The sequence below is a fragment of the Hypanus sabinus genome, chromosome 7, assembly GCF_030144855.1.
Source record: "Hypanus sabinus isolate sHypSab1 chromosome 7, sHypSab1.hap1, whole genome shotgun sequence".
In the NCBI taxonomy this organism is placed as follows: domain Eukaryota; kingdom Metazoa; phylum Chordata; class Chondrichthyes; order Myliobatiformes; family Dasyatidae; genus Hypanus; species Hypanus sabinus.
Genome location: NC_082712.1, coordinates 5866409 through 5893674, shown reverse-complemented (window position 1 = coordinate 5893674; position 27266 = coordinate 5866409). Strand labels below are relative to the sequence as shown.

Genomic DNA, 27266 nt, shown 5'->3' with positions numbered 1-27266 from the left:
TCAATGATTTAGATGATGGAATAGATGGCTTTGTTGCCAAGTTTGCAGATGAAATGAAGATTGGTGGAGGGGCAGGTAGTGTTGAGGAAACAGGTAGGCTGGAGAAGGACTTAGACAGATTAGGATAATGGGCAAGAAAGTGGCAAATGAAATACAATGTTGGAAAATGCATGGTCATGCACTTTGTTAGTAGAAATAAATGTGCGGCCTATTTTCCAAACAAGGAGAAAATCTAAAAATCTGAGTTGCAAAGGAACTTGTGAGTCCTTGTGCAGGTCTAAAGGTTAACTTGCAGGTTGAGTCAATGGTGAGGAAGGCAAATGCAATGTTAGCATTCATTTCAAGAGATCTAGAATACAAGAGCGGGGATGTGATGCTGAGGATTTATAAGGCTCTGGTGAGGCCTCACCTTGAGTATTGTGAACAGTTTTGGGTTCCTCATCTCAGAAAAGATGTGCTGGCATTGGAGAGGGTTCAGAGGAGGCTCACAAGGATAATTACAGGAGTGTTACAGTAGTTATACTGAACACTTTAATTACAGAATTACAGTAGTTATAATACAAGGAATGTTTGATGGCTCTGGGTCTGTATTCACTGGAATTTGGAAGGATGAGGGGGAATCTCATTGAAACCTTTCGAATGTTGAAAGGCCTAGACAGAGTAGATGTAGAAAGGATGTTACCCATGGTGGGTGATTCTAGGACAAGAGGGCACAGTCTCAGGATAGAGAGGCATCCATTTAAAACAGAGATGCAGAGAAATTTCTTTAGCCAGAGGGTGGTAAATTTGTGGAATTTGTTATCATAGGCAGCCATGGAAGCCAGGTCAATGGGTGTTTTAAAGGCAGAGACTGATAGGTTCTTGATTGGACATGGCATCAAAGGTTACAGGAAGAAAGCCAGGGAGTGGGGCTAAGGAGGGGGAGAAAGAAGGATCAGCTATGATTAAAAGGTGGAGCAGACTCAATGGGCCAAATAGCCTAATTCTGCTCCTGTGTCTTATGGTCTTATGGACTTAAGACGTGGAGACACAGCCTCAAAATAGAAGGGTGTCCTTTTAGAACTGAGATAACAAGACATTTTTTGGACAGAGAGTGGTAATCTTTGGAATTCTTTGCTACAGGCAGTTGTGGAGGCCAAGTATTTATGTATCATTAAGGCAGAGGTTAACAGATTCTTGATTGGTCAGACTATGAAGAGATACAGGGGGAAGGCAAGAAATTGGGGCTGAGAGGAAAATTAGATCAGCCATGATGAAATGGCAGAGCAGGCTTGATAGGCCAAATGGCTTAATTCTGCTCCTGTATCTTATGTTCCCATGGTTTAATGGTGAAACAGACTCAATTGGCTTGTCTATTCATAAGTCTTATGAAACAGGCCCTTCAGCCCATCTGGCCCATGCCAACCAAGATTCCCAACTAAGCTAGTTCCATTTTCTCACATTTAGCCCATATTCCTCTAAAACTTTCATAGAGTCATAGGTAAGTACTGCACAGAAACAGGCCCATTGGCCCATCTAGTCCATGCCAAAAACTACCTACTCCCATCACATGCAATGGGACCAGAGTCCTCCATACCCCTACCATTAATGTATCTCTCCAAACTTCTCTAAAACCCTGAAATTGAGCTCACAGGCTCCACTTGTGCTGGCAGTTCATTCCACACTCTCTGAATGAAGAAGTTTTCCCTCATGTTCCTCTTAAACATTTTACTTTTCACCCTTAACCCATGACCTCTGGTTGTAGGCCCACCCAACCACAGTGGAAAAACCTGCTTGCATATGCTCTATCTATACACCTCATAATTTTGTATACCTCTATCAAATCTCCTCTCAATCTTCTACGTTCCAAGCAATAAAGTCCTAAACTATTCATTCTTTCCTTATACCCTCAGATCCTCAAATCCCAGCAAAATCCTTGTAAATTTTCTCTGTACTCTTTCAACCTTGTTCGCATCTTTCCTGTAGGTAGATGACCAAAACTGCAAATTTCAAATTAGGACTCACCAATGTCTTGTAGAACTTCAATATAATATCCTATCTCCTGTACTCAGTGGATTAGTTTATGAAGGCCAATGTGCCAGAAGTTTCCTTTATAACCTTACCTGCCCGTGACACCATTTTCAATGAACTATGGACCTGTATTCCCAGACTTCATTGAAAGTGGTGTCACAGGTAGATAGATTCCTATCCATGTACATGGCCAAGCATCTTTTAATGGACCTCTTGTACAATAGCTTGGATCATGACCTCACAATCTGCCTCGTTATAATATTGCAGTTTGTTGACCTGCACCATCCACTCTCTATAACATGATTCTGAATTGTTATTATTTAGCTTGATCTACCTTTGGGGTCGGTATGATAGAGTAGCGGTTAGCCAAACCTTACTACAGTGCCAGCGACATGGGTTGAAATCCACCTCCCCCCGCTGTCTGGAGGGAGTTTGTATGTTTGCCCTGTGACTGCATAGGTTTCCTCCAGGTGCTCTGGTTTCCTCCTACATTCCAAACTCCTGCAGGTTAGTAGGTTATTTGGTCACACAGGTGTATTTGGGAAGTCCAGATTCAAAGTTCAAAGTATATTTATTATCAATATATGTTTACATTATACAGCCTTGAGATTCATCTCCTACAGATGGGCCTATTACCACAATGTGTCTCTAAACCAAAACTACCACAATGCACTGTGTAATGATTTGATCTGTTTTAACAGTGTGCAAGGCAAGCTTTTCACTGACCTCAGTACATGTGACAATAATAAACCAGTGCCAGTACTGATTCTGCTGGGGGCTGGTGTGTACCCAGTGGCTGAGTTGTCTCATTCTGTGTGGTGATGTATCAGTGCAAAGATATTTGGAACATTCTGAAAGACAGTGCAGTAGAAGTTCATCTCTTTGATTTACTCGTGGGATTGTGACCACATTCAGGCTCACGTTCAGCTAATGGAAAACTTACTGCATCACTTGAGCAGACATTTTTGTCAGGTTATGCCTCAGAGAAGATTAGTTTTATTTGTCACATGTAGATTGAACTGTTCTATACCGCTTCCACAAAGTAACAAATTTCACTTATGTCAGTGATATTAAACCTGATTCAGATTCTAAAACATACAGTGAAATGCATCGTTTGCATCAGGAGAATTGTGCTGGGGGCAGCCCGCAAGTGTCAAGATCAAGGTCAAGTCATTCAACTGTACACATGCCTACCACCAAATTGAACATGTATTCCAGACCAAAGTAACACACACAAAATGCTGGAGGAACTCAGCAGGTCGGGCAGCGTCTATGGAAATGAGTAAATAGCTGACATTTCAGGCCAAGACCCTTCTTCAGGACTGAGAAGGAAGGAGGAAGATGCCAGAATAAAAAGGTGGGGCAGAGCGGAAGCAGAACCAGCTGGAAGGTGATATGTTGAAGCCAGGTGGGTTGGAAAGGTAAAGGAATGGAGAAGGAATCTGATAGGAAAGGAGAGTGGACCATGGGAGAAAGGGAAGGAGGAGGGCAACCAGAGGGAAGTGATAGGTAGGTGAGAAGAGATTAAAGGTCAGAGTGGAGAATGGAGAAGGAGAGGGAATTTTTTCAGAAGGAGAAATTGATAGCCATGACATCAGCTTGGAGGTTTTACTCCTCCATCTTGAGGGTGCCCTCATCTTGGTGCACAACACAGTAAATGTAACCTACACACAACACATAATGTAATAATAACGACAAAGAAATAAACAAATTATAAGGTGCATTTATGACACAAGGTAAAAAGTGAACAGCATAGCATTACTGGGGCTTCAAAAGTGATGAGGCCTGGGTGGTGGGAGGGAGTTCAATCATCTCACGGCCTAGAGGAGGAAGCTGTTTCCTATCCCAACAGTTGCCATGGTTCCAGCACCATGTCCACAACCTACCAGCGGTAACCCTAACCCATACGTCTTCGGACAGTGGGAATAAACCGGACCGCCCAGTGGAAACCCATGTGATCATGCAGACTCCTTACAGACAGTAATGGGAATTGAACCCCGATTGTATAGCTTTCCACTTACTGCTACACAACTATGCTGCCCTTTTCTGACTTCATTGGGCACTGGTGCACAATTGACAAATTGACTTGACAATTAAACAAACATGTTGGAGCAGTGAGCTGGGTGTGCCTAATGACAGAATGTGCTTGCCACTAGGCCAGACCTGTTTTCATTAGTGTCCATCCTGCTGCAGGAAGGAAGATATTTCCTGTTCCCACTAACTAATTATCCCAGTGTCAAACAAACTTCCCTCTTGCCATCTGACAGATGCTCTGACAGCTGGCATTTCTCAATAATGTCAGGGATGCCCAGTGCATCAACCTGTCTACAGAGACGCAAGAGACTGCAGATGCTGGGATCTGAAGCTCCATACAAAATGCTGGAGGAACTCAGTAGGTCAGGCAACATCTGTGGAGGGCTGTGGGTGCAGATACAGGATGCTGGCTTTTTAAATTGGCTATCTGTCCTCTATCCTTCCGTCCAGGTGAGAGGTCTCGACCTGAAGCATGGACTGTCCATTTCCTTCCGTAAATGCTGCCTGACCCGCAGAGTTCCTCCATTACTTTTAGTGTTACCGAGTCTGGATCTGAACCCTGAGTCCGAAACACCGACAATTCTTTCTTCCCACACATTAAAGATAGAGATTAGCTTTATTTGTCATATGTACATTGAAATATACAGTGAAGTGTGCCATTTGTGTCAACGACTAACCCAGGCTGAGGACGTGCTGGGGGCAGCCTGCAAGTGTTACCATGCTTCTGCATGCCCACAATTTGCTAACCCTAACCTGTATGTCCTTTGAGGTGCAGCGGAAACAGGAACACCCAGAGGAAACCCACACAGTTATACCAAGAACGTAAAAATTCCTTACAGATCGGCAAGAATTGAAACCAATCAGTGATCACTGGCACTGTAAAGCTAACCAATATTCTACTGTGGCCAAGGCATGAACTGACAAAAATTCCAGCTTACGTGATGCAGTAATATTTCCATTAGCTGAACGTAAGCCTTCATTGCTACAGGTGGCTGTGGAGGCCAAGTCATTGGGGATATTTAAAGCAGAGGTTGTCAGTAAGGTCATCAAAGGTTACAGGGAGAAGACAAGAGAATGGACTTGAGAGGGAGAATAAATCAGCCATGATTGAATGGCAGAGCAGAATCGATGGGCTGAATAGCCTAATTCTGCTCCTGTGCATTGTGGTCTTATTTCCTGTGGAAAAATATCTCTGGTTTCCAGTGTTGGAGAATCAATAATTAGTGGGTTTAGAGTGTGAAGGGAGAGATTTAATTATCTTATTTAAAGATATAGCAAGGAACAGGCCCTACCATCCATTTGAGTTGGTGCCGTGCAGCAACCTTTGTTTTAACCCTAGCCTGATTGTGGACAATTTCTAATGACCAATTAACCTACTACCAATGTGTCTTTGGTCTGTGGGAGGAAACCAGAGCACCCATTCATTCTACAAGGAGGATGTAAAAACTCCTTACAGAGACACCAGGACTGAACTCCAAACTCCAACCCCACAATCCCACCAACTGAATCAGAGAGCGGAATTTCTACAGCTTCATTCAAAAATGCTGCTCGACCCATCGAGTTCCTCTAGCAAGTTATTTGTTGTTCCAGATTCCAGTGTCTGCTAGCCCTTGTGTCTCTGGTAAACTCATCTACACGATGGTTGTGCAACTGGATTCAATTACCTGCATGCAGTTTATTGTTAAAATAGTTCAATAGTTCCATTTAATGTCGGAGAATGTATACAATATACATCCTGAAATCCTTGTTCTTCACAGACATCCACGAAAACAGGAGAGTGTCCCAAAGAATGTTACAGTTAAAACATTAGAACCCCAAAGCCCCCTTCTCCCCTCTACCACACACAAGCAGTAGCCCAAAGCAACTGCTAACCCCCACCCACTTCCGAAAATAAAAAGCATCACTGCCATCCACTACACCAGTTCCCCCAATAAAGGCCATGAAGCGAGAGGGGAGACATAACAAAACAACTCGCTGATTTACGGTGTTAAAAGTCTGTCACACACCTTTTTTTTCTGAGCTCTGTGACCCAAGATTCAGCAACAATCTCTCACCCACTAATGAGAGAGAGAGCACAACTCTCCGAGTGCACAGCCTCCGACAGCGGATCCGCTATTCCCGATGTTCCGTTCTCTCCTGCAACACTTCAGCTGGGGGCTCCTGCTTAGAATCAGCCCATCCACAGAGTTGTGAAAGCTTGGCCTGAAGGCGCACTTGTCCTCTATCCGCCTCCTTGGGATGTCAAAAAGCAGTGCAGAGCATTTGTGTTCACACACAAGATGCTGGAGGAACTCAGCATGTCAGGCAGCATCTGTGGAGAGGAATAAACAGTTGACGTTCCAGGCTGAGACCCTTCATCAGAAACCTTTATCATTATAGGTTCCTAACATTAGCTCCATTAACCCTTGGTTAATGGTGGGGGTCCATGGCATAAAAAAGATTGGGAACCCCTCTTCGTCAGGAGTCCTGATGTAGGGTTTTCACCCAAAACATCAACTGCTTATTCCTCTCCATAGTTGCTGCCTGACCTGCTGAGTTCCTCCAGCATTTTGAGTGCATTGGCCAATATTTCCAGCATCTGTATAATCTCTTGTGGTTATAATCTGCTATGGTTGAAGTTTCATTGGACACTACACACAATGAGCTAACCGTGATCAGATGCAGACAGCTGACTATTTAGTAAGCTGCTTTTGAGAGCCTGCCCCTTCCTCTCCTGGCCTGATGTAGGGTTTCGGCCCAGAAAGTCAACTCTTTATTCCCTCCAGAGATGCTGAGTTCCTCCAGCATTTTGTGTGTGTTGCATGATTTCCAGCATTGGCAGAATCTTTTGTGTTTAGGGTTCATATTTAGCTGGGGCTATTCAAAAGTGCAAAGCCTACTCCCATTGAAGCAAAGTTTGACTCTGTCCTTGTCTCTCTCTACAGGTGCGTCTTCTACGGATTCAGAAGGTGAGGGAGAGATGTTTCACTCACATGCTGGTGGCATGTCACAGTAAGTACCAATGTTTATTAGCGAGCAACAGCCTGCCACCATGTGCACCACATGTCCCCTGTGGTGTGCAAGGGTGTGGCAGTGAGCGTGCAAGTCCAAGAGCAGATATGCAAAAGACACACACTGTGTACTTGAACCTTGTGTTAAATGTACTTTGGTCAGTACATTAAAGTACATTAGAGTTACTCTGCAAGTCTTCAGGCATGAGTGTGTAATAACCTCTCCATAAATGTGTAAGTCACCATGTAAGTGTGCAAAAATACCACAGGAAGTATTAAAGTCAAATTGACTCAAGTACAATTAGTACCCCTCAACCATTAGGCTCTTGAACAAAAGGAGAGAACTACATTTAGCTTCACTTGTCCCATCATTGAACCGTCCCCACAACCAATGGACTCACTTTCAAGGACTCTTCATCTCATGTTCTCGGTATTTATTGCTATTTGTATTTGCAGTTTGTTCTCTTCTGAACTATGGTTGATTTTTCATTTATCATGTTACAGTTACTATTCTATAGATTTGTTGAGTATGCCCACAAGAAAATGAATCTCAGGGTTGTATATAATACTTTGATAATAAAGTTTACTTTGAAATTAGAAAGAGTGCAGGAAAGATTGTTTACAAGAATGTTGCCAGGTCTTGGGGGAACTGAGTCAGATATAGGGAGAGATTGGACAGGAGAATGAGGGGTGACCTTACAGAGGTGTATAAAGCCATGATGAGCATAGATAGGGTGAATGTCTTTCGGCTCCCCCCACGACTGGGGAGTAGGTATAACCTTAAGGTGAGAAAGGAAAAATTTCAGAGGAACTTGAGGGGAACTTTTTTCACCCAGAGGGTGGTATGGAATATCAAGCACCCAGAGAAAGTAGTTGAGACAGATACAATAGCAGCCTTTAAAGGACTGTTGGACAGATACATGATACAAAAGTGAGCAGCACTATAATGTAGTGGTTAGCATAACACTATTAGAATGCCACCAACCTCTCCTTCAATGTCGCAAGAGCAAAGGAGCTGGTTGTGGACTACAGGAGGAATGGAGGCAGGATAACCCCTATAGACATCAATGGATCTGGGGTTGAGAGGGTGAACAGCTTTAAGTTCCTCAGCATACACATCACCGAGGATCTAACGTGGTCTGTACATATCGGCTGTGTGGTGAAAACAGCACAATAGTGCTTCTTTCACCTCAGACAATTGAAGAACTTTGGTATGGGCTCTCAAATCCTAAGGACTTTCTAAAGGGCACAATTGAGAGCATCCTGACTGGCTGCATCACTGCCTGGTCTGGGAACTATACTTCCCTCAATCACAGGATTCTGCAGAGAGTGGTGCGGACAGCCCAGCGCATCTGTAGATGTGAACTTCCCACTACTCAAGACATTTACAAAGAGAGGTGTTTAAAAAGGGCCCGAAGAATCATTAGGGACCCGAGTCACCCCAACCACAATCTGTTACAGTTGCTACCATCCGGGAAATGATACCGCAGCATAAAGCTAGGACCAACAGGCTCTGGGACAGCTTCTTCCACCAGGCCATCAGACTGATCAATTCATGCTAATACAATTATATTTCTATGTTATATTGACTGTCCTGTTGTACATACTATTTATTACAAATTACTATAAATTGCACATTGCGCATTTGAATTGAATTGAATTGACTTTATTACTTACATCCTTCATATACATGAGTAAAAATCTTTACGTTATGTTTGGAATTTATAGTAACTTCGGAGACGTAATGTAACGATTTTTACTCTTCATGTACGTGAAGAAAGTAAGTAATAAAGTCAATTCAATTCAACCTGGGTTCAATTCTGCCGCGGTCTCTAAGGAATTTGTATGTTTTCCCTATGACCGCATGGGTATCCTCCCACATTCTAAGGAATTTGTATGTTTTCCCTATGACCGCATGGGTTTCCTCCCACATTCTGAGGAATTTGTATGTTTTCCCTATGACCGCATGGGTATCCTCCCACATTCTAAGGAATTTGTATGTTTTCCCTATGACCGCATGGGTTTCCTCCCACATTCTGAGGAATTTGTATGTTTTCCCTATGACCGCATGGGTTTCCTCCCACATTCTAAGGAATTAGCTGTTCATGAGTTGTCGCTGTGCTATGCTGCTGCTGAAAGTGTGGGTACACTTGTGAGATGCCCCTAGTATAATCCTTGTACCGTGCAGATCGTTGGCACAGAACGGTACATTTCACTGTATGTTCTAAAGATACAATGTTCAGAGTTCAAAGTAAATTTAGGATCAAAGTACTTTTTGATGTTTTGACTTGCATGTTTCAAATAAAGGTAATCTATATGTTTAGATCATAGAGCACAGTACAGCTCAGGAACAGGTCCTTCAGCCCACAACCAGGATACTGCGTCAAACTAATTAAGTTCATGTGTGTTGAGTAAAATGAAATTAGTGTAATTAGGAGTTTGATGGTCAGCATGAACTCATCAGAGGCCCTGTGCCTTTGCTATATGACTCTATGGCTAAATCTTAAATTTTGTCTTTGAATCATTTGGCCAACCCTCTGGGTTACTAGTTCAACAGCTTTCTAACAGAAACTCTTGGTGTAGGAGGTCAGAGTGTGGGAATCATTTGAGTGACAGTCTCACAGAAACATCATCGTCATCATCATCACCATTATGTGCCTTGTCATATGACATCATCATTTTGTGCTGTGTTGTATGACGTAGACAATCATGGTTTTCGACCATGATTGTTCTTGGCAAATATTTCTACAGGAGTGGTTTGCCATTGCCTTCTTCCGGACAGTGTCTTTACAAGACGGGTGACCCCAGCCATTATTAATACCCTCCAGAGATTGTCTGCCTGGCGTCAGTGGTCTCATCACCAGGACTTGTGGTGCACACCAGCTGCTCATACGACCATCCACCACCTGCTCCCACGGCTTCACGTGACCCTGATCAGAGGGCCCAAGCAGGTACTACACCTTGCCCAAAGGTGACCTGCAGGCTAACGGAGAGATAGAGCACCTTACATCTACTTTGGTAGACACATATCTCCACCCACTGCCCACTAACAGAAACAGCTAGAGTGCTACACGTGGGTTATCCTTCAGTAAGTGAGTATGGCTGGAGTATCTGCTACACCATGCAGTTTGACCACATCTGTCCATGACGTGTAGAGAGTGCAGTGGGGGTGGGTCACATGGAAAGAATTAATTGTTCAGGTTTCATTGTCATTCAACCATACACGTGAATATAGCCAAACAAAAAAAGCGTTCTTCTGGGGCCAAGGTGCAGAACACAGTCACACACAGCACATGCAGTTACGATGATGGTAGAAAAAGATACAGTCACAAAAGATAATATAAATCAAGTCCGAGTAGTTTGGCTTGTAGGTCAATGGTCTTGGAGCCACGTTTCTGCAAGAGCAAGCACGTAGCGGTTCCTCATCTCAAGCTCGTGCAGACACAGGCGAGCATTATCCAGCTTGTCTCCCAGTGCTGTAGGAACTGTAGAAAACTACGGGGTGACTTCAGCTGCGACTTTGGCGGAGAAGCCTGTGGAGTGACTTTAGCAGAGTGAGCATCTCACCAAGGGTGTCGTTAGAGTAAGGAGGGAACAGCCCTGAAGACTCATTAAATGGATTCCAGGGGTGAGAAGAGAGTGGGCAGGATGGGCTGACACTCTCTAGAGTGTTAAAAAAAGATGATCTCATTGAAATGTACAAAATCCTGACAGCTAAATGCAGGGCTGATGTCATAGGGTCATGGAAACAGGCCCTCTGGCCCAACTGTTCCACACTTCCTGAGGGACTTATCTATAATCATCCCATTTGGCCCATATCCATCTATTCCTTTTCTATCCATGTAGTTGTCCAAATTCTTTTTAAACTCTGTGATTGTTCCCATCTCTAACACTTCCTCTGGTAGCTCGTTTCATCCTCTTGCCCTTTTACAATCTTTCCCATCTCACCTTAAACCTACGTCCTCTAGTTTTAGGTTCCCCTGCTTTTGGGAAAAGACTATTTACCCTATCTATGCCCCTTCATGATTTTATAAGCCCCTTGTAGATCATCATTCATTCTCCTGTGTTCCAGTGAGAACAATCGCAGCCTGAACCTGATGACGGATCTCAGCGCGAAACCGTAACTACTTATTCCTCTCCATAGGTGCTGCCTGACTTGCAGAGTTCCTCCAGCATTTTCTGACAATCTCAGCCTATCAAATCTCTCCTTACAACTCAAAACCCTCCACATATTCCCCAGCTGATAACATTGGTTTATTATTGTCACACGTACCGAGATACATTGAAAAGCTTTGGTTTTGGTTCCATCCAGACTGATGATGCTATACATGCATATGTTGAGCTATTAAAAATAAAACAATGTAGAATATAGTATATATACACACAAATAAAGGTGCTGGAAAAGGGCCAGATCCCATCCACTTTGCTCATGGACTATTTGTCGCACTCACTTCAGGGAAGGAGGTTATATAGCATCCATAACAGCACCAGCACACTCGAGAATGGTTACTTTCACCAAACAGTAAAGGAGATCAACACCTCCACCCACTAACCCACCCCAACACCATTACTTAATCGTTTCCTGTCAGTCACCGTATGTACAGACACTCCTGTGCCTAGTGTCACATTATAGACATACAATCAATCTATGTGTATAAGCTACCTAATATTTATTGTGTTTTTGTTATTGTTTTATTTATCTTATTGTGTTTATTTGTGCTGCATTAAATCCAGAGTAACAATTATTTTGTTCTCCTTTACACTTGTGTCCTGGAAATCACATTAATCAATCTTCAATCCATCTCCAACCACTCTGTGGCAGGCAACTGTCTCCCTTTCCTAGGGAGCCACAACCCAATACAAATAGGGCAGCACAGTTATCGTAACACTGTTACTCCAAATGCCAAACATCCTCATGAACCACTTCTACCTCTTTTCCCGGCCTCATGGCCTTCAGATGATGGATATTGTGCTTTGCACATATTCTGAAGATGAAATTCCCTGTTTTCTTTGAGAGTGGAGGGTTTTGTGGCTGAACTTACCTAGCAGAATGGACAATGACTCATTCCTCAGTTCACACTAAGTAAGATCTTCTGCAGCCTTGTAGATCTGCCCACAGATAATTGCAGAAACTTTACTGAGATGCTGCCAACACTCCTGCAGTGCCCAGTCTACATCAAAGCTGCAGTGTCGCTAATGGTCTGGATAACTGCACTCACCACTACTCTGAACTGATCTACAACCTGCACTCTCACTTTCAAAGACTCTTTACAACTCATGCTCTCAGTATTTTTGTTATTTGCACATTTATTATTTGTCCATCTTTGTTTTATAGAACATAGAACAATACAACACTGCCTATGATGCTGTGCCAACCCTTTAACATATACCAAGATCAATCTATCCCTTCCTTTTGATACAGATCTTCAGTTTTCTTTCATTCATATGCTGCTATGTATAGTTTTCATTCATTCTATTGTAGTAAATAAGACCATAAGACATAGAAGCAGAAGTAGGCCACTCAGCCCATTGAGTCTGCTCTGCCATTCCATCAGGATTGATTTATGATCCTTTTCAATCCCATTTTCTCCTGCCTTCTCCCTATAACCACTGAGGTCCTGACTAATCAAGAACCTATCAACCTCTGCTTTAAATATACCCAATGACTTGGCTTCCACAGCAATACATGGCAATGAATTCCACAGATTCACCACCCTCTAGCTAAAAAGTTCCTCCTCATCTCTGTTCTAAAGGAACATCATTCTATTCTGAGGCTGTACCCTCTGGTCCTAGACTCACCTATTATTGGCCTCTATGTTTCAGTGAGGTCCTCCCTCATTCTTCTAAACTTCAAGGAGTACAGGCCCAGATTCATCAAACACTCCTCAAACATTAACCCTTTCATTCCCAGAATCATTCTCACAAACCTCCTCTAGACGCTCTCCAATGCCAGCATATCTTTTCTTAGATAAGATGCCTAAAACTCCAAGTCGCACAATACTCCAAAGCTGACCAATGTGTTATAAAGATTCAGCCTGCAAATTCCCCTTCAAGGAATCCTGCACAAGGATTCCCAAGTCCCGTTGCACCTCTGATTTTTGAATTTTCTCCCTGGTTAGAAAATGGGCTATATCTTTATTCCTTCCACCAAAGTGCATGACCATACACTTCCCTATACTATTTTATATCTGCCACTTTTTTGCCCATTCTATCAAACTGTCTAAGTCTTTTTGCGGAATCCCTGCTTTCTCAACAATACTTGCCCCTCCATATCATCTGCAAGCTTGTCCACAAAGCCATCAATTCCATCATCCAAGTTATTTATATATGACATGAAAAGAAGCTATCCCTACACAAACCCCTGCGGAATACCACAATGCCAGCAGACAACCAGAAAAGGCTCCCTTTATTCTCATTCTCTGTCTCCTGCCAAACAGCTAATCTTTTATCTATAGTAGTATGTTTCCTGTAATACCATGATCTCTTTCTTGTTAAGCAGACTCATGTACAGCACATTGTCAAAGACCTTTTGAAAATCCAAGTAAGTAACGTCCTATCTTGCCTGTTATTTCCTCAAAGAATTTCAACAGCTTTGTCAGGCAAGATTTTCCCTTAAGAAAACCATGCTGACTTTGGCCTATTTTATCATGTGCCTGCAAGTACCCCAAAACCTCATCCTTAATAATGGACTCCAACATCTCCCCAACCAGTGAAGTCAGGCTAACTGGCCTATATTTCTTTGCTTCTGCCTCCCTCCATTCTTATAGAGTGGAGTGACATTTGCAATTTTCCAGTCCTCCAGAACAATTCCACAATAAAGAGATTCTTGAAAGGTCATTATTAATGCATCCACCCTGGGTTGTAGTCTGCCTGGTCCAGGTGACTTTATCTACCTTCAGCTTCCCAAGTACTTTCTCCTTACTTAGAGCAACTGCACTCACTTTTGCACCCTGATGTGTCAAATTTCTACATACTGTTAGTGTCTTCCATGGTAAAGAATGATATAAAATACCTAGTTAGTTATTTTGCCATTTCTTTGTCCTCCGTTACTACCTTGCCAGTATCATTTTCCAGTGGCTTGATATTCACTCTCCCTTTTCTTTTACTCTTATTATATCTAGAAAAACTGTTGGTATCTTTTTTGATGTTATTGGCTAGCTTACTTTCACTATTCACATTTTCTCTCGTTATTGTTATCTTCTGTTGGTTTTTAAAAGCTTCCCAATCCGCTAGCTTCCCACTAATTTTTGCTCTATTATATGCTCTTTCTTTTCCTTTTATGCTTCGTTTGACTTCCCTTGTCAGCCACTGTTGCCTCATTCTCCTTTTAGAATACTTCATCATTGGGATCTGTGCCTTCTGAATTCTTTCCCCAGAAACTCCAGCCATTGCTACTCTGCTGTCATCCATGCTATTGTCCCCTTTCAATCAAATTTGGCCAGTTCCTATCTTATACCTCTATAGTTCCCTTTACTCCACTGTAATATTGACATCTGACTTCGCCCTCTCAGACTGTACAGTAAATTCTATCATGTGATGATCACTGTCTCCTAAGTGTCCTTTTACTTTAAGCTCTCTAATTAAATCTGGTTTATTACACAATGCTCAATCCAGAATTGCCTTTCCACAAATGGGATCAACCACAAGCTGCTCTAAAAAGCCATCTTGAAGGCATTCTATAAATTCCCGCTCTTCGGACCTGTACCCTCCTGATTTTCCCAATCTACCTGCATATTGAAATCCCCCATTACTATCGTAACATGGCCTATCTGACATGTATTTTCTATATCCCATTGTAATTTGTAGCCCATTTCCTGGTTACTGGTCTAAGGCCTGTTTATAACTCCCATCATGGTCTTTTTACCTTTGCAATTTCTTAATTCTTTTCACAAAGATTCTACATCTTCCAATCCTGTGTTACCTCTTTCTGAGGATTGGATTTCATTTTTTACCAACAGAGCCATCCCACCTCCTCTGCTTACCTGCCTGTCCTTTCTATACCCTGTGTATCCTTGGTTGTTAATCTCCTAACTATAATTTTCTTTCAGCCACGTCTCCATGATGTCCACAACATCATACCTGCCAATCTCTAACTATGCCTCAAGATCATCTAGACATGGAATAGTTAGAACAAGAACAGTTCTGTGGGGAAGAGAGGGTTTTATTGATCAGCTCTTTTAAAGAGGTGTAGAGAGTGGTATTCCCATTCTGGAATTTCTCACCCATCTCTCATTCTAATTCCTCCCTCACCCCTTCCCTTCTCAACTATCCATCACCTTGCTCTGGTGCACCTTCTCCTACCTTTTCTCCTATGGTCCACTCTTCTCTCCCATCAGATTCCTTCTTCTTCAGTCCTTTACCTTTTCTACCTATCACACACAGCTTCTTACCTCACCTGCCTTTCCCAGCCACCCGCCTTCCCCCTCAGATGGTCTCACCTATCACTTGCTAGCTTGTAACCCTACCTTCTTATTCCTGCTTTTGCCCCCTTCGTTTCCAGTTCTGATGAAGGGCATTGGCCCCAAACATTAACTGTTTATTTGCCTGAATTCTTCCAGCATTTTGTGTATGTTATTCTTTCAAAGAGGGGCAACCTTTTCAACCAGAGCGTGGTCAGTTTCTGGAATGAGCTGCCAGAGAAGGTGGTTGAGGCAGGTATATTGACAGCATTTAAATGTTACTTGGACAGATACATGGATATAGGCTCAAATTTGATGGACCAGTTAAGCTGGAGGACCTGTTTCCGTGCTTTTAAATATGTCCACCCGTCGAGCTCCCAGACCAGCTTCACACAAGCTCAGTGCTAAACGGACTCCACAGCTGTGGCCTACAGTCATCGGGGTCCTGGATTGGCTTCACTTGCCTCAGAAGTGAACTGGCTCCATGCAGCGGACTCACTTTTGGGGACTCTGGCGTTCATGCTTTGTGTATTATTTGTTTACTTTTTTAATGTTTGCATGATTTGTTCTTTTTTTTGCACACTGGGCATTTGTCAGCCCTCGTTATACAGGGTTTTTCATGGATTCTATTGTGTTTCCTTGTTTTGTGGCTGCCTGCAAGAAGGGGAGTCTCAAGGTTGCATTTGGTATACATACCTTGAGAATAAATTTATTTGAACATTGAATTTTGAACATAACACTGAAAATGCATTCCCTTCATCGCCGTGTATTTCTGCCAGTCATCTTCAAACCAGGCACTGTTCTGTTCTCAAGCAGCTGTTGCTGAACCAACCTGATTTTTCTGAGCTACAAAAGTTTGAAACTGTTACTCCCCTGATACACTACGTCCAAACATCCAACAATGTCAGGATTCCTGCTGTCTCTCTCTTTCTCCCCCTCCCCCCCCTCTCTCTCTCTCTCCCCCCTCCCCCTCCCCCTCTCTCTCTCTCTCTCTCTCTCTCTCTCTCTCTCTCTCTCTCTCTCTCTCTCTCTCTCTCTCTCTTTCTCTCTCCCTCCCTCCCTCCCTCCCTCTCCCCCTCCCCCCCTCTCTCTCTCTCTCTCTCTCTTGTGAAGAGTTCCCCGTGATGTACAGAACCCCCCTGTGTGATATTTAAAGGGATTCTGTCACTAAGTCTCACAGGAGTCTGTTGTTACTTGTCAACGGGTGTGGAACTTGTCAACAGTCTGCCAACTTCAGTGTGAGGTTGCCAAGGTTAAGGAGATATGGAATGGGCTTGGTTCTGCGTAGGCAGGCTACCCTCTCGATAGTGTCTGCCTAATCGCAAGTGATTTTAGCTGAGCTGGGCCATACATTTAGAAGTAATAATGGGAATGAGATATAGGCCATTAGCCCATTATTGTCTCAGGTACCCAGATACAGTGAAACAAAGTTGTTTTGAATGCTGTTCAGATAGGTCATCAAATTCAAGTTTAATTGTCATTCAAACATACATGAATACAGCCAAACAAAAGAGCGTTATTCCTGGGCTATGGTGCAAAACGCGGTACCAACAGTCACATATGGTACAAGACACATATAACCATATAACAATTACAGCATGGAAACAGGCCATCTCAGCCCTTCTAGTCCATATATAGCACATAGAAGATACTGGGCACATGTAAGATCAGATCATTTCAAACATAGGGGCATTACAACGCTTGGGGCATTCTAAAGTCACAGTTCGATTCCCACCCTATCTATAAGGAAATTGTATGTTCTCTCTGTGATCATGTGGGTTTTTCTGGGAGCTCCAGATCCCTCCCACAGTCCAAAGACGTACTGGTTGATAGGTTTGTTGGTCATTGTAAATTGTCCTGTGATTTGACTGGGGTTAAGTACCGTAGCTGTTTGCTGGATGCTGCACCTTGTTGGGTAAGAGGGGCCTGTTTTGCATTATATCTTGAAATAAAAAACATAACTCCAGCGATACAGTACAAATGCAATAACAGGGTGCAGAGTGAAGTGTTACAGTTACAGAGAATGTGCAGTGCAGGTTCAGGTATTGATATTGGCTTTTTGTTGTCACCTGCAACAAGACAGAGTGCAAAGCCTGTCTTGTATATTGTTTACCCAGATTAAATCATTCTACGTTAAATTTAAACGATAACAATGCACAATAAAGTGTAAAAGCTACAGGATCATAATGAGGTAGTGTGAAAAGCCAATAACTTTCAGACAGTAGGGTGCAAGGGCTATGACGAGGTCAATTGAGAGATCAAGAGTTCATATTTATCATGCAAGAGGTCTTATAACAGCAGCTAGAAGATCTTCTGCCCCATGGTGCTTCCTTTCAAGATTTTGTATTTTCTGCCTGATAGAAGGTGTGGGGAGAAGAGAGATGACTGAAGTGAGGAGGGTGTTTGATTATGTTAACTGCTTTCCCAAGCCAGCAAAAAGTGTAGTCAATGGAGAGGAGGCTGGTTTTCAAGATGGACTGACTGACTGGGCTGTATCCATCACTCTCTGCAGGGTTTTGCAGCCTTGGGCAAAACAGTTGCAGCCCCAAACCATGATACAGTCAGGAAAGATGCACTCTATAGTGCATACATAAAAATTGTTGAGGGTCACTGGGGTACAAACCAAATTCCCTGAGTAACACGCACAAAATGCTGGAGGAACTCTACAGATCTGGCAGCGTCTACAGAAATGAATAAACAGTCAAAGTTTTGGGCTGAGACTTGTCTCCAGGACTGGAAAGGAAGGGCGGAGATGCCAGAATAAAAATGTGAGGGGAGGGGAAGAAGGATAGCTAGAAGGCAATAGGTAAGCCAAGTGGGTAGGAAAGATAAAGGGCTGGAGAGGAGAGTGGACCTTAGGAGAAAGGGAAAGAGGGGATCAGGGGAGGTGATAGGCAGGTGAGAAGAGGTAAAAGGCCAGAGTGGAAAACAGAAGAAGAGGGGAGGGGAGAGTATGCAGACTCCACACAGACAGCAACGAAAGTGATAATTTAATCCATGTGCTGTGAGCCACAGTGCAGCCTTACAGGTACTGGAGGGTCAGGGGACTCCCACTCTTTGCTTCCTGTCTGCCAACTAATTCTCTATCGACATCAATACCATACCCCCAATACCATGTGCTTTAACTTTGCACACTAATCTCCTGTGTGGGACCTTGTCAAAAGCCTTTTGAAAATCCAAATATACCTTTATCCTTAAACTGTGACCCCTCGTTCTGGACTTCCCCAACATCGGAAACAATCTTCCTGCATCTAGCCTGTCCAATCCCTTTAAAATTTTATATGTTTCAATAAGATCCCCCCTCAATCTTCTAAATTCCAATGAGTATAAGCCTAGTCGATCCAATCTTTCTTCATATGAAAGTCCTGCCATCCCAGGAATCAATCTGGTGAACCTTCTTTGTAGTCCTTCTACGGCAAGAATATCTTTCCTCAGATTAGGGAACCAAAACTGCACACAATACTCCAGGTGCAGTCTCATCAAGGCCTTGTATAACTGCAGTAGAACCTTCCTGCTCCTGTACTCAAATCCTTTTGCTATGAATGCCAACATACCATTTGCCTTTTTCACCGCCTGCTGTACCTGCATGCCCACCTTCAATGACTGGTGTACAATGACACCCAGGTCTCGTTGCACCTCCCCTTTCCTAATCGGCCACCATTCAGATAATAATCTGTTTTCCTGTTCTTGCAACCAAAGTGGATAAACTCACATTTATCCACATTAAATTGCATCTGCCATGAATTTGCCCACTCACCTAACCTATCCAAGTCACCCTGCATCCTCTTAGCATCCTCCTCACAGCTAACACCGCCGCCCAGCTTCGTGTCATCCGCAAACTTGGAGATGCTGCATTTAATTCCCTCATCTAAATCATTAATATGTATTGTAAACAACTGGGGTCCCAGCACTGAGCCTTGCGGTGCCCCACTAGTCTCTGCCTGCCATTCTGAAAAGGTCCCGTTTACTCCCACTCTTTGCTTCCTGTCTGCCAACCGATTCTCTATCCACATCAATACCATACCCCCAATATTGTGTGCTTTAAGTTTGCACACTAATCTCCTGTGTGGGACCTTGTCAAAAGCCTTTTGAAAATCCAAATATACCACATCCACTGGCTCTCCCCTATCCACTCTACTAGTTACATCTTCAAAAAATTCTATAAGATTCGTCAGACATGATTTTCCTTTCATAAATCCATGCTGACTTTGTCCGATGATTTCACCTCTTTCCAAAAGTGCTGTTATCACATCTTTGATAACCGATTCTAGCATTTTCCCCACCACTGATGTCAGACTAACTGGTCTATAATTCCCCGTTTCTCTCTCCCTCCTTTTTTAGAAAGTGGGGTTACATTAGCCACCCTCCAATCCTCAGGAACTAATCCAGAGTCTAAGGAGTTTTGAAAAATTATGACTAATGCATCCAGTATTTCTTGGGCTACTTCCTTAAGCACTCTGGGATGCAGACCATCGGGCCCTGGGGATTTATCTGCCTTTAATCCCTTCAATTTACCTAACACCACTTCCCTACTAACATGTATTTCCCTCAGTTCCTCCATCTCACTAGAACCTCGGTCCCTTACTATTTCTGGAAGATTATTTATGTCCTCCTTAGTGAAGACAGAACCAAAGTAGTTATTCAATTGGTCTGCCATGTCTTTGTTCCCTATGATCAATTCACCTGTTTCTGACTGTGAAGGACCTACATTTGTCTTGACCAATCTTTTTCTTTTCACGTATCTATAAAAGCTTTTACAGTCAGTTTTTATGTTCCCTGCCAGCTTTCTCTCATAATCTTTTTTCCCTTTCCTTATTAAGCCCTTTGTCCTCCTCTGCTGGTCTCTGAATTTCTCCCAGTCCTCAGGTGTGCCGCTTTTTTTTGCTAATTTATATGTTTCTTCTTTGGACTTGATACTATCCCTACATACAAGTAGTAATAACAGATAAATAAGAAGTATAAGAATATTGAGAACAAGAGTTGTAAAGCCCTTGAAAGTGAATCCAAAGATTGTGGAGACAGTTCAGTGTTGAGGTGAGTGAAGTTAGCCTGATGGTTGACGGGTAATATCATCCCATGACATGCAAGGGTAGTTGGTGTCAACCACAGCAGGAGATGCCCAGTGCAACTGTACAGTGGACACAAATGCTACAACGTGTAAGCCAAAGGTTTTCTATGTCTGGAAAGCAATTGCAAATGATTTTGTTCCCAAATCCAATTTCCCAGATTCAATGCCAAACAACACACAGCAGTGCCAGTAGAAAAACAAACTGCTGAAGGAACTCAGCAGGTCAAACAGCAAATGTGGACGCAGAAGAAATGTCAACGTACCAGGCTGAGATTCTGCTGCAGGCCAACAATTCCTCATCCCCACAGATGCTGTTCAACCTGCTAAGTTCCTGTAGGTTTGTTTTTAGAAGATCTGTCAGAGAGGAGGGGAGTACAGGAGGAATAGTGGAGACACAAGAGACTGCAGATGCTAGAATCTAGAGCAAGATGCAGTCTACTGGTGGAACTCAGCAGGTCAAGCAGCTTCTTTGGGGAGGAAGGGGATTGTCAAATCCCGAAGAGTTCATGATGCTGCTCGACCCACTGAGTTCTTCCAGCAAAACATTTGTTGTTGGAAGAGGAATTCTATTCCGCTGTGAAGGAGGGTTACTCCAATCAACACCGATCCTGCCCCTGTGTTTTGCGTATCAGTGCTCAGGAACAAGGCTTTGCCATTACAGTGATTCAAACTTGTATATCCAATTATATTATTGGGATCCCAGATTTCTCTGCATTACAACACCATTTTCAGCCTTTGGGCTGTATCAGAATGGCCAGCAGTTCTTTTCCATCCATAACTTCCCTTGAGGAGGTATTGGTGAGTCACTTTCTTCAACCACTGCTGATGAAGCCCACAGTAGTTTAGGTAGGAAGCTCCAGGATTCAGACCCAGTGACAACGAAATTGCCAGGTGTTGTTTGGCATGCTCCACCTGTCAATGCAGTTGTAATTTTTTAAATTATTTAGAGATACAGCACGGAACAGGCCCTTGTGGCTCAACAAGACGCTCCGCCCAGCAACCCACCTATTTAATACTAGTCAATTTACAATCACCAATTAACATACTAACCAGTAGGTAATTTTGAGCTGTGAGAGGCAACTGGAGCACCCAGAGGAAATCCACATGCTCGCAGGAAGGACCTACCAACTTCCTATAGATAGCTCCAGAATTGAACTCTGACCTCCAATGCCCCGAGCAGTAATAACATTGTGTTATCTGCTATGCTACTTTGGTGCCCATAATTGTTTAGTTGTCCCCAGTTGTCTGTAATTTGTGTGCATTTTCTCTTTCCTTTCCCTTCCCGGTTACAAGGGCACAGAAGAAGACGACCTCGGTGTCCCTGACGATAGGATCACCCCACTCCAAGAAGGCAGCGGGTTCCCCTGACATACAGCAGGTCCGCTCCACTCTGGTTCAGTCTATATCCATCCCGGCGCCCCAGGTACGTTTGTCACTGTGGATTAACGTGACTGACAACTTGCACTCATTCCTCAATTACACTTCACTTACTTGTGCACAAGGAGAACTGTTTGACCACTGTCACTAAATTATTCTAAGGTTTGAACAAATAAATGTTATTTTTTAATACAGACATTGACTAGTTAGATGCAGAATATGATCTAACAGAAACTTAATGCACTTTTAGAAACGTATAGATAGAGTGGGGAGGTCTAAGACCAGAGGACGCAGCCTCAGAATAGAAGGATATTCCTTCAGATTGGGAGTGAGGAGAAATTTCTTTAGCTAGAGGGTGATGAATCTGAGCAATTCACAGATTTACAATTCACAATTCATTGCCACAGCTGTCTGTGAATGCCAAAAAAGTGGAGGTTGATAGGTTATTGATTTTTAAGAGATTCAAAGGTTACAGGGAGAAGACGGGGGGGGGGGGATGGGGTTGAGAGGAATAATAAATCAGCCATGTTGGAATGGTGGAAAAGAATCAATGAGCTGAATGGTCTAATTCTGCTGCTATGTCTCATGATTTTATGGACTTATGGCTTGAATTCCTTCTTTGTATACTTAAATACCAATCATAATACATATTCCAGGTGTTAATAACCAATTAAAACTAGAAATTAATTGGCTAATGAAACCTCAGTTAGTAAAGTAATTGTCCAATGGTGCATGCCTTATATCCTTCATTGTCCAGTAGTGTGTGCCTTGTATCTTTCATTGTCCAATAGCATGTGCCTTGTATCCTTCATCGTCCAATAGTTTGTGCCTTGTATCCTTTATTGTCCAATAGCAAGTGCCTTGTATCCTTCATTGTCCAGTAGTTTGTGCCTTGTATCCTTCATTGTCCAATAGCATGTGCCTTGTATCCTTCAATGTCCAATAGCATGTGCCTTGTATCCTTCATCGTCCAATAGTTTGTGCCTTGTATCCTTTATTGTCCAATAGCATGTTCCTTGTATCCTTCATTGTCCAATAGTTTGTGCCTTGTATTCTTCATTGTTCAATAGTGTGTGCCTTGTATCCTTCATTTACATTCTTGTCTTGTCATGGTATGCCAAATATCCTAGGTTCAATTTGAATCCTTTAATTTATTGGTTAAGGGAGGGATCTCTCATACCCTGTTGTGTAGACAGAATCTCCAATGCAACATTCAGAAATCAGGTAACACCCATCTCATTAAACATTAACAAAGCAGTCAGTTCAGATGCTCATTTCTTTTTTGGAAGTTCCTGTTGAACCTGCTTCCAGTCTTCCTTCAGGCAATGCAATATAGATTACACCTCGCACCATCAAACATCTTCACCCACCCTCGCTGTGAGGTTCTTCTTAATCAGTGTCCTGTGGGTACTGGCTGTTATATTTTATAATTCCAGAACATAAATCTAATTGAAAGAAAAGAAGGCAGCCAGCAAAACAAGTCTAACTTCAGTTTTGCTTTGTGAGGTGCACATGTATGTCATTCATATACTAAGACATAGAACCCATAAATAATGATTTAAACAAAGAATGCTTAATCTGGCTGGTGGTGAAGTGGCATCAGAACCAGACTTTGAGGCGTGGTGAATGGCCCTGTGTTTGAATTGGGTTGGCCCCTTGCACACTTTCCATCCGTTCTGGGTTGAGTGTTGAGCACGCAAATCAGTCTTGTGAAATATAGATAAAATGCAAAAAAAATGACAAGGGTGCCGTCTGATGTGCCACAAGGCATGGAGTGGAATAACAGAATGCTTAATCCAACAATATTATTGAAATATTAAATACTCAACACTGACCTTCCAATAGTTGTAGTTGTTTCTCAATATGAGTTCCTCATTAAACCTGGCATGACTTAATGTAAAGAGGCCCAACTTCAGGGAGATCTTCCATTGGCTCTGAAGACATAAGAACAGAAGAAGAGAGCAACAGGAGTAGGCTATTTGGCTGCCCAAGCCTGCCCTGCCATTCTATATGATCAGAGCTGATTTGACCCTGGCCTCACCTCTTCTGTTTCAGATCCCACACGCCCCCCCCACCCACCCAGGCATTGATAACATGATCCTTCACAGATTTATCTCCCTGCTCTCCAGTGATCTAGCTTCCACCACCCATTAGGAGATAAGGGATTAGAGAATAGCTTTATTTCTCACTGCACTTCAAAACATCAAAACATACAATGAAGCACACACAAAATACTGGAGGAACATAATGCACTCCAGGCAGAATCTGTGGACATTTCAGGCCAAAACCCTTCATCAGGAAAGATAGAGTGAAATGCAGCAGCAACTAACACAGACTGAGGATTGTGCTAAGGGCAGCGCACAAGTGTCGCCACGCTTCCGGTGCCACAACTTTCTAACTCCAACCCTAACGCTTTTGAAATGCAGAAGGAAATCGGAGCACCTGGAGGAAACCCATTTGGTCACGGGGAGGACATAACGAGCACCTTACAGACAGCAGTGGGAATTAAACCTTGATTGGTAATCACTGTCGCTGTAAAGCATTGTGCTAACCACTACGTTACTGTGCCACAGAGATTCACTTCCTCTAAGCCTAAACCAGGTTTATTATCACCATCTTATATAATGTGAAATCTGTTGTTCTATGGGAAGAGTTCCCTTACACTTTGGTTTTAAACAACCAACCCCTAACCTTGTCTCCTCGTCCAAGACTCTCCCTCTAGTGGAACATCTCAGTATCTACCAGAGACTGGAATTATGATCACAGTGTCTACCCTGGGTACACCAGAGACTGGAATTATGATCACAGTGTCTACCCTGGATACACCAGAGACTGAAGATGCTGGAATCTGGAGCAAAAAAGGCAAAATGCCAGAGTAACTCAATGGTTTAGGCAGCATCTGTGGAGGGAAGTGGAGAGTCAACATTTCAGATCTAGATGAAAAGTCCAGACTAAGTTTTTCTCCTCCTAAGGGCTTATCACTCACCCACATATTAGGGGTAGCTTACATCAGCCAACTAACCCTCCAACCTGCACATCTTTGGGAAACAAATTTGTTAACTCAAATGATACATTTCACCCTATGTTTGTATCTGCACGTGATAAATAATCTTGAATCTTGAACTTGCAATCTGCACACAGGATCAAGCCCAGGTCATTGAATCTGTGAGGCGGCATCTCTCCTTACTCACATGATATCACATTATGTCTTGACAGTACCTCCAAAGTATGTCACAACATTGTCTGTCAATGTGACATGTTTATCTTATTTGCTTATTGCGATTCTGCACAGAATAGGGTCCTTCCTGCCCTTCGAGCTGTGCTACCTGGCAATCCCCCAGTTAAATCCCAGCCTAATCACAAGATAACTTACAATGACTGTTGGAGGAAACTGTAGCGCACAGAGGAAACCCACTTGGTTATGGGGGAACATACATTAAATCCTACCTTTTTTTAAAAAAAATAGCTGAATTTGGCTTGGGCAATAACTTTTCCTTTTCTTTTCTCTTTTAAGATCCAGAGTCCTACACCTTGCGTACCAGTCCAGGATGGAATCTCCTCTCCTGTCTTTACGAAGGTCAGTCTTTTAGAATCAGTTTCCACTTGTAAAGAACAGCCTGACCAAAATCAAGGGCGAGTCACTCAGAGGCTACGTCCACTCTACACCGGATAAATCCATAACTGAAGCTTTTTCTCTTCGTTTTGACCCTCTGTCCACACTAAAATGGTGTTTTCATCCCCCGAAAACGGAGATTTTCAGAAACGCTCTCCAAAGTGTGTATTTTTGAAAACGTCAGATTGGCCGGAGTAGTGTGGATGGGGTATCCGGAGAAATCTGAAAAAGCTGTCATGACTTGCCGGAACAGATGCTGGCGGCAGCGCGCCATTTCATTGTTTTCTTGAACGCAACCTAACAATTTCAGAACAGACGGCAACGAGACTGAAGCTAGAAGAGTTAGAAATGTACTCACCAAATATTTTGACCCATAACTTACTGAATAAATAAGTATACTCACTTTGCCCTGTTTTTTGTCCTTGCTCATATGAAGGTGATTTACCTATTTATACAAGTACGGTACTTCTCTGACAATAGATGTGTAACATTGTATGGAAATACAAGATAATACTGATGCAGACATGTTTTACACATTTAACAAAGGGCTTTATTAATGCAACAGAGTAAGTCAGTTTTTCAGTGTTCATCGTCAGCTGGTTATACTGTCCATGAACTCTCTGTCGGTTGCCTCCATACGTTCCAGTATTTGTTTTTTTTAGTGTTAAGTCCTCCTGCGTGAGGATCAACAGCTGTCCGTTGTTTAAGTTTTTCTAGTCTGTAACTGAACAAGCATGCACCATCTTTCACAGCGAGATTCGACACCAAACATGTCGCTTGTTTTCGGTAGATGTGTCCTGCGCATACGCAGTAGGAGGAGATTCGCCGAAATCTCCGTTTTGATGTGGACAGAGATATTTTCAAAAACGCTTGGTGTGGATACCTATCATTTTTATGCGAAACCGGCGTTTTCAAAATTATCCGGTCTAGTGTGGACGTAGCCTAAGTGGATTGGGGATTGGTTCACCAGCATCATCAGAGTTGGGGAGGTGGGAAGAATCAACCAATGACGTTCTTTACTACAGCTGTTAGCCAATGACTGTTCTTCATCCATTGAGACTGAGCTCGGGGCATCTCTTGTGATAGTGGATGAGCAAGACTGAAAGGTCAATATGGAATCAAGTTTATTATCATTAATTTGTTGACTTGACAAGACAAAAATTATCATAAAATCATAAACATTATTTTTTTTATTCTGCGTGCCATAGTTCCCTTGGAGACATTGGATTGTGCAGAATCAATCACTTGGCAAGAATAAAAAGAAGTTAGGTTTAAATGGAGCAGCCATTGTGTGAATGGACCAGTGTTAGAGTGAGGAATTCAGGATTTGGTTCATAGAGGCTTTGGCGAGAAGAGGCAGAGGCTGTAGTTAGATTTTTTTCATTTAATCTTTCTTCCTTCCTTCCTCCCGTGGAGGAAGGGTGATAGGTCCTGAAAGGCGAGCTTAAGGAGTTAGATGCTAATTTAAAGGACAGGACACTAGGGTTGTGATATCAGGATTGCTACCTGTGACACATGCTTGTGAGACAAGAAATAGGAAGGTCATACAGTTTAACACGTGGCAAAGGAATTGGCATAGAAGGGAGGGCTTCATATTTTTGGATAGCTAGGTTCCCTTCAGGGGAAGATGGACCTGTTCAGATGGTACAGTTTGCACCTGAACTGGAGGGGAACTAAAATCCTTGTGGAAAGGTTTGTAAGTACTGCATGGGGGTGTGGGTGGGGTTTAAACTAGAGTTGCAGGAGAATGGGAACCAGAGCACCAGAACAGATAG

At 42.9% G+C, this 27266-nt stretch overlaps 1 protein-coding gene across 3 annotated transcripts in view; it reads left to right on the top strand.

Annotated features, from left to right (window-relative positions):
- The window catches only part of palld (palladin, cytoskeletal associated protein), a 343659-nt gene that overhangs the window by 59861 nt on the left and 256532 nt on the right, over positions 1-27266 (top strand). For all 3 annotated transcript variants that reach the window (XM_059974111.1, XM_059974109.1, XM_059974110.1), the window contains exons 3-5: positions 6969-7035; positions 21795-21924; positions 25393-25455. In XM_059974111.1, coding sequence (XP_059830094.1) covers positions 7004-7035; positions 21795-21924; positions 25393-25455 — 225 coding nt within the window. In that variant the 5' untranslated portion in view covers positions 6969-7003. The remainder of the gene's footprint in view (positions 1-6968; positions 7036-21794; positions 21925-25392; positions 25456-27266) is intronic.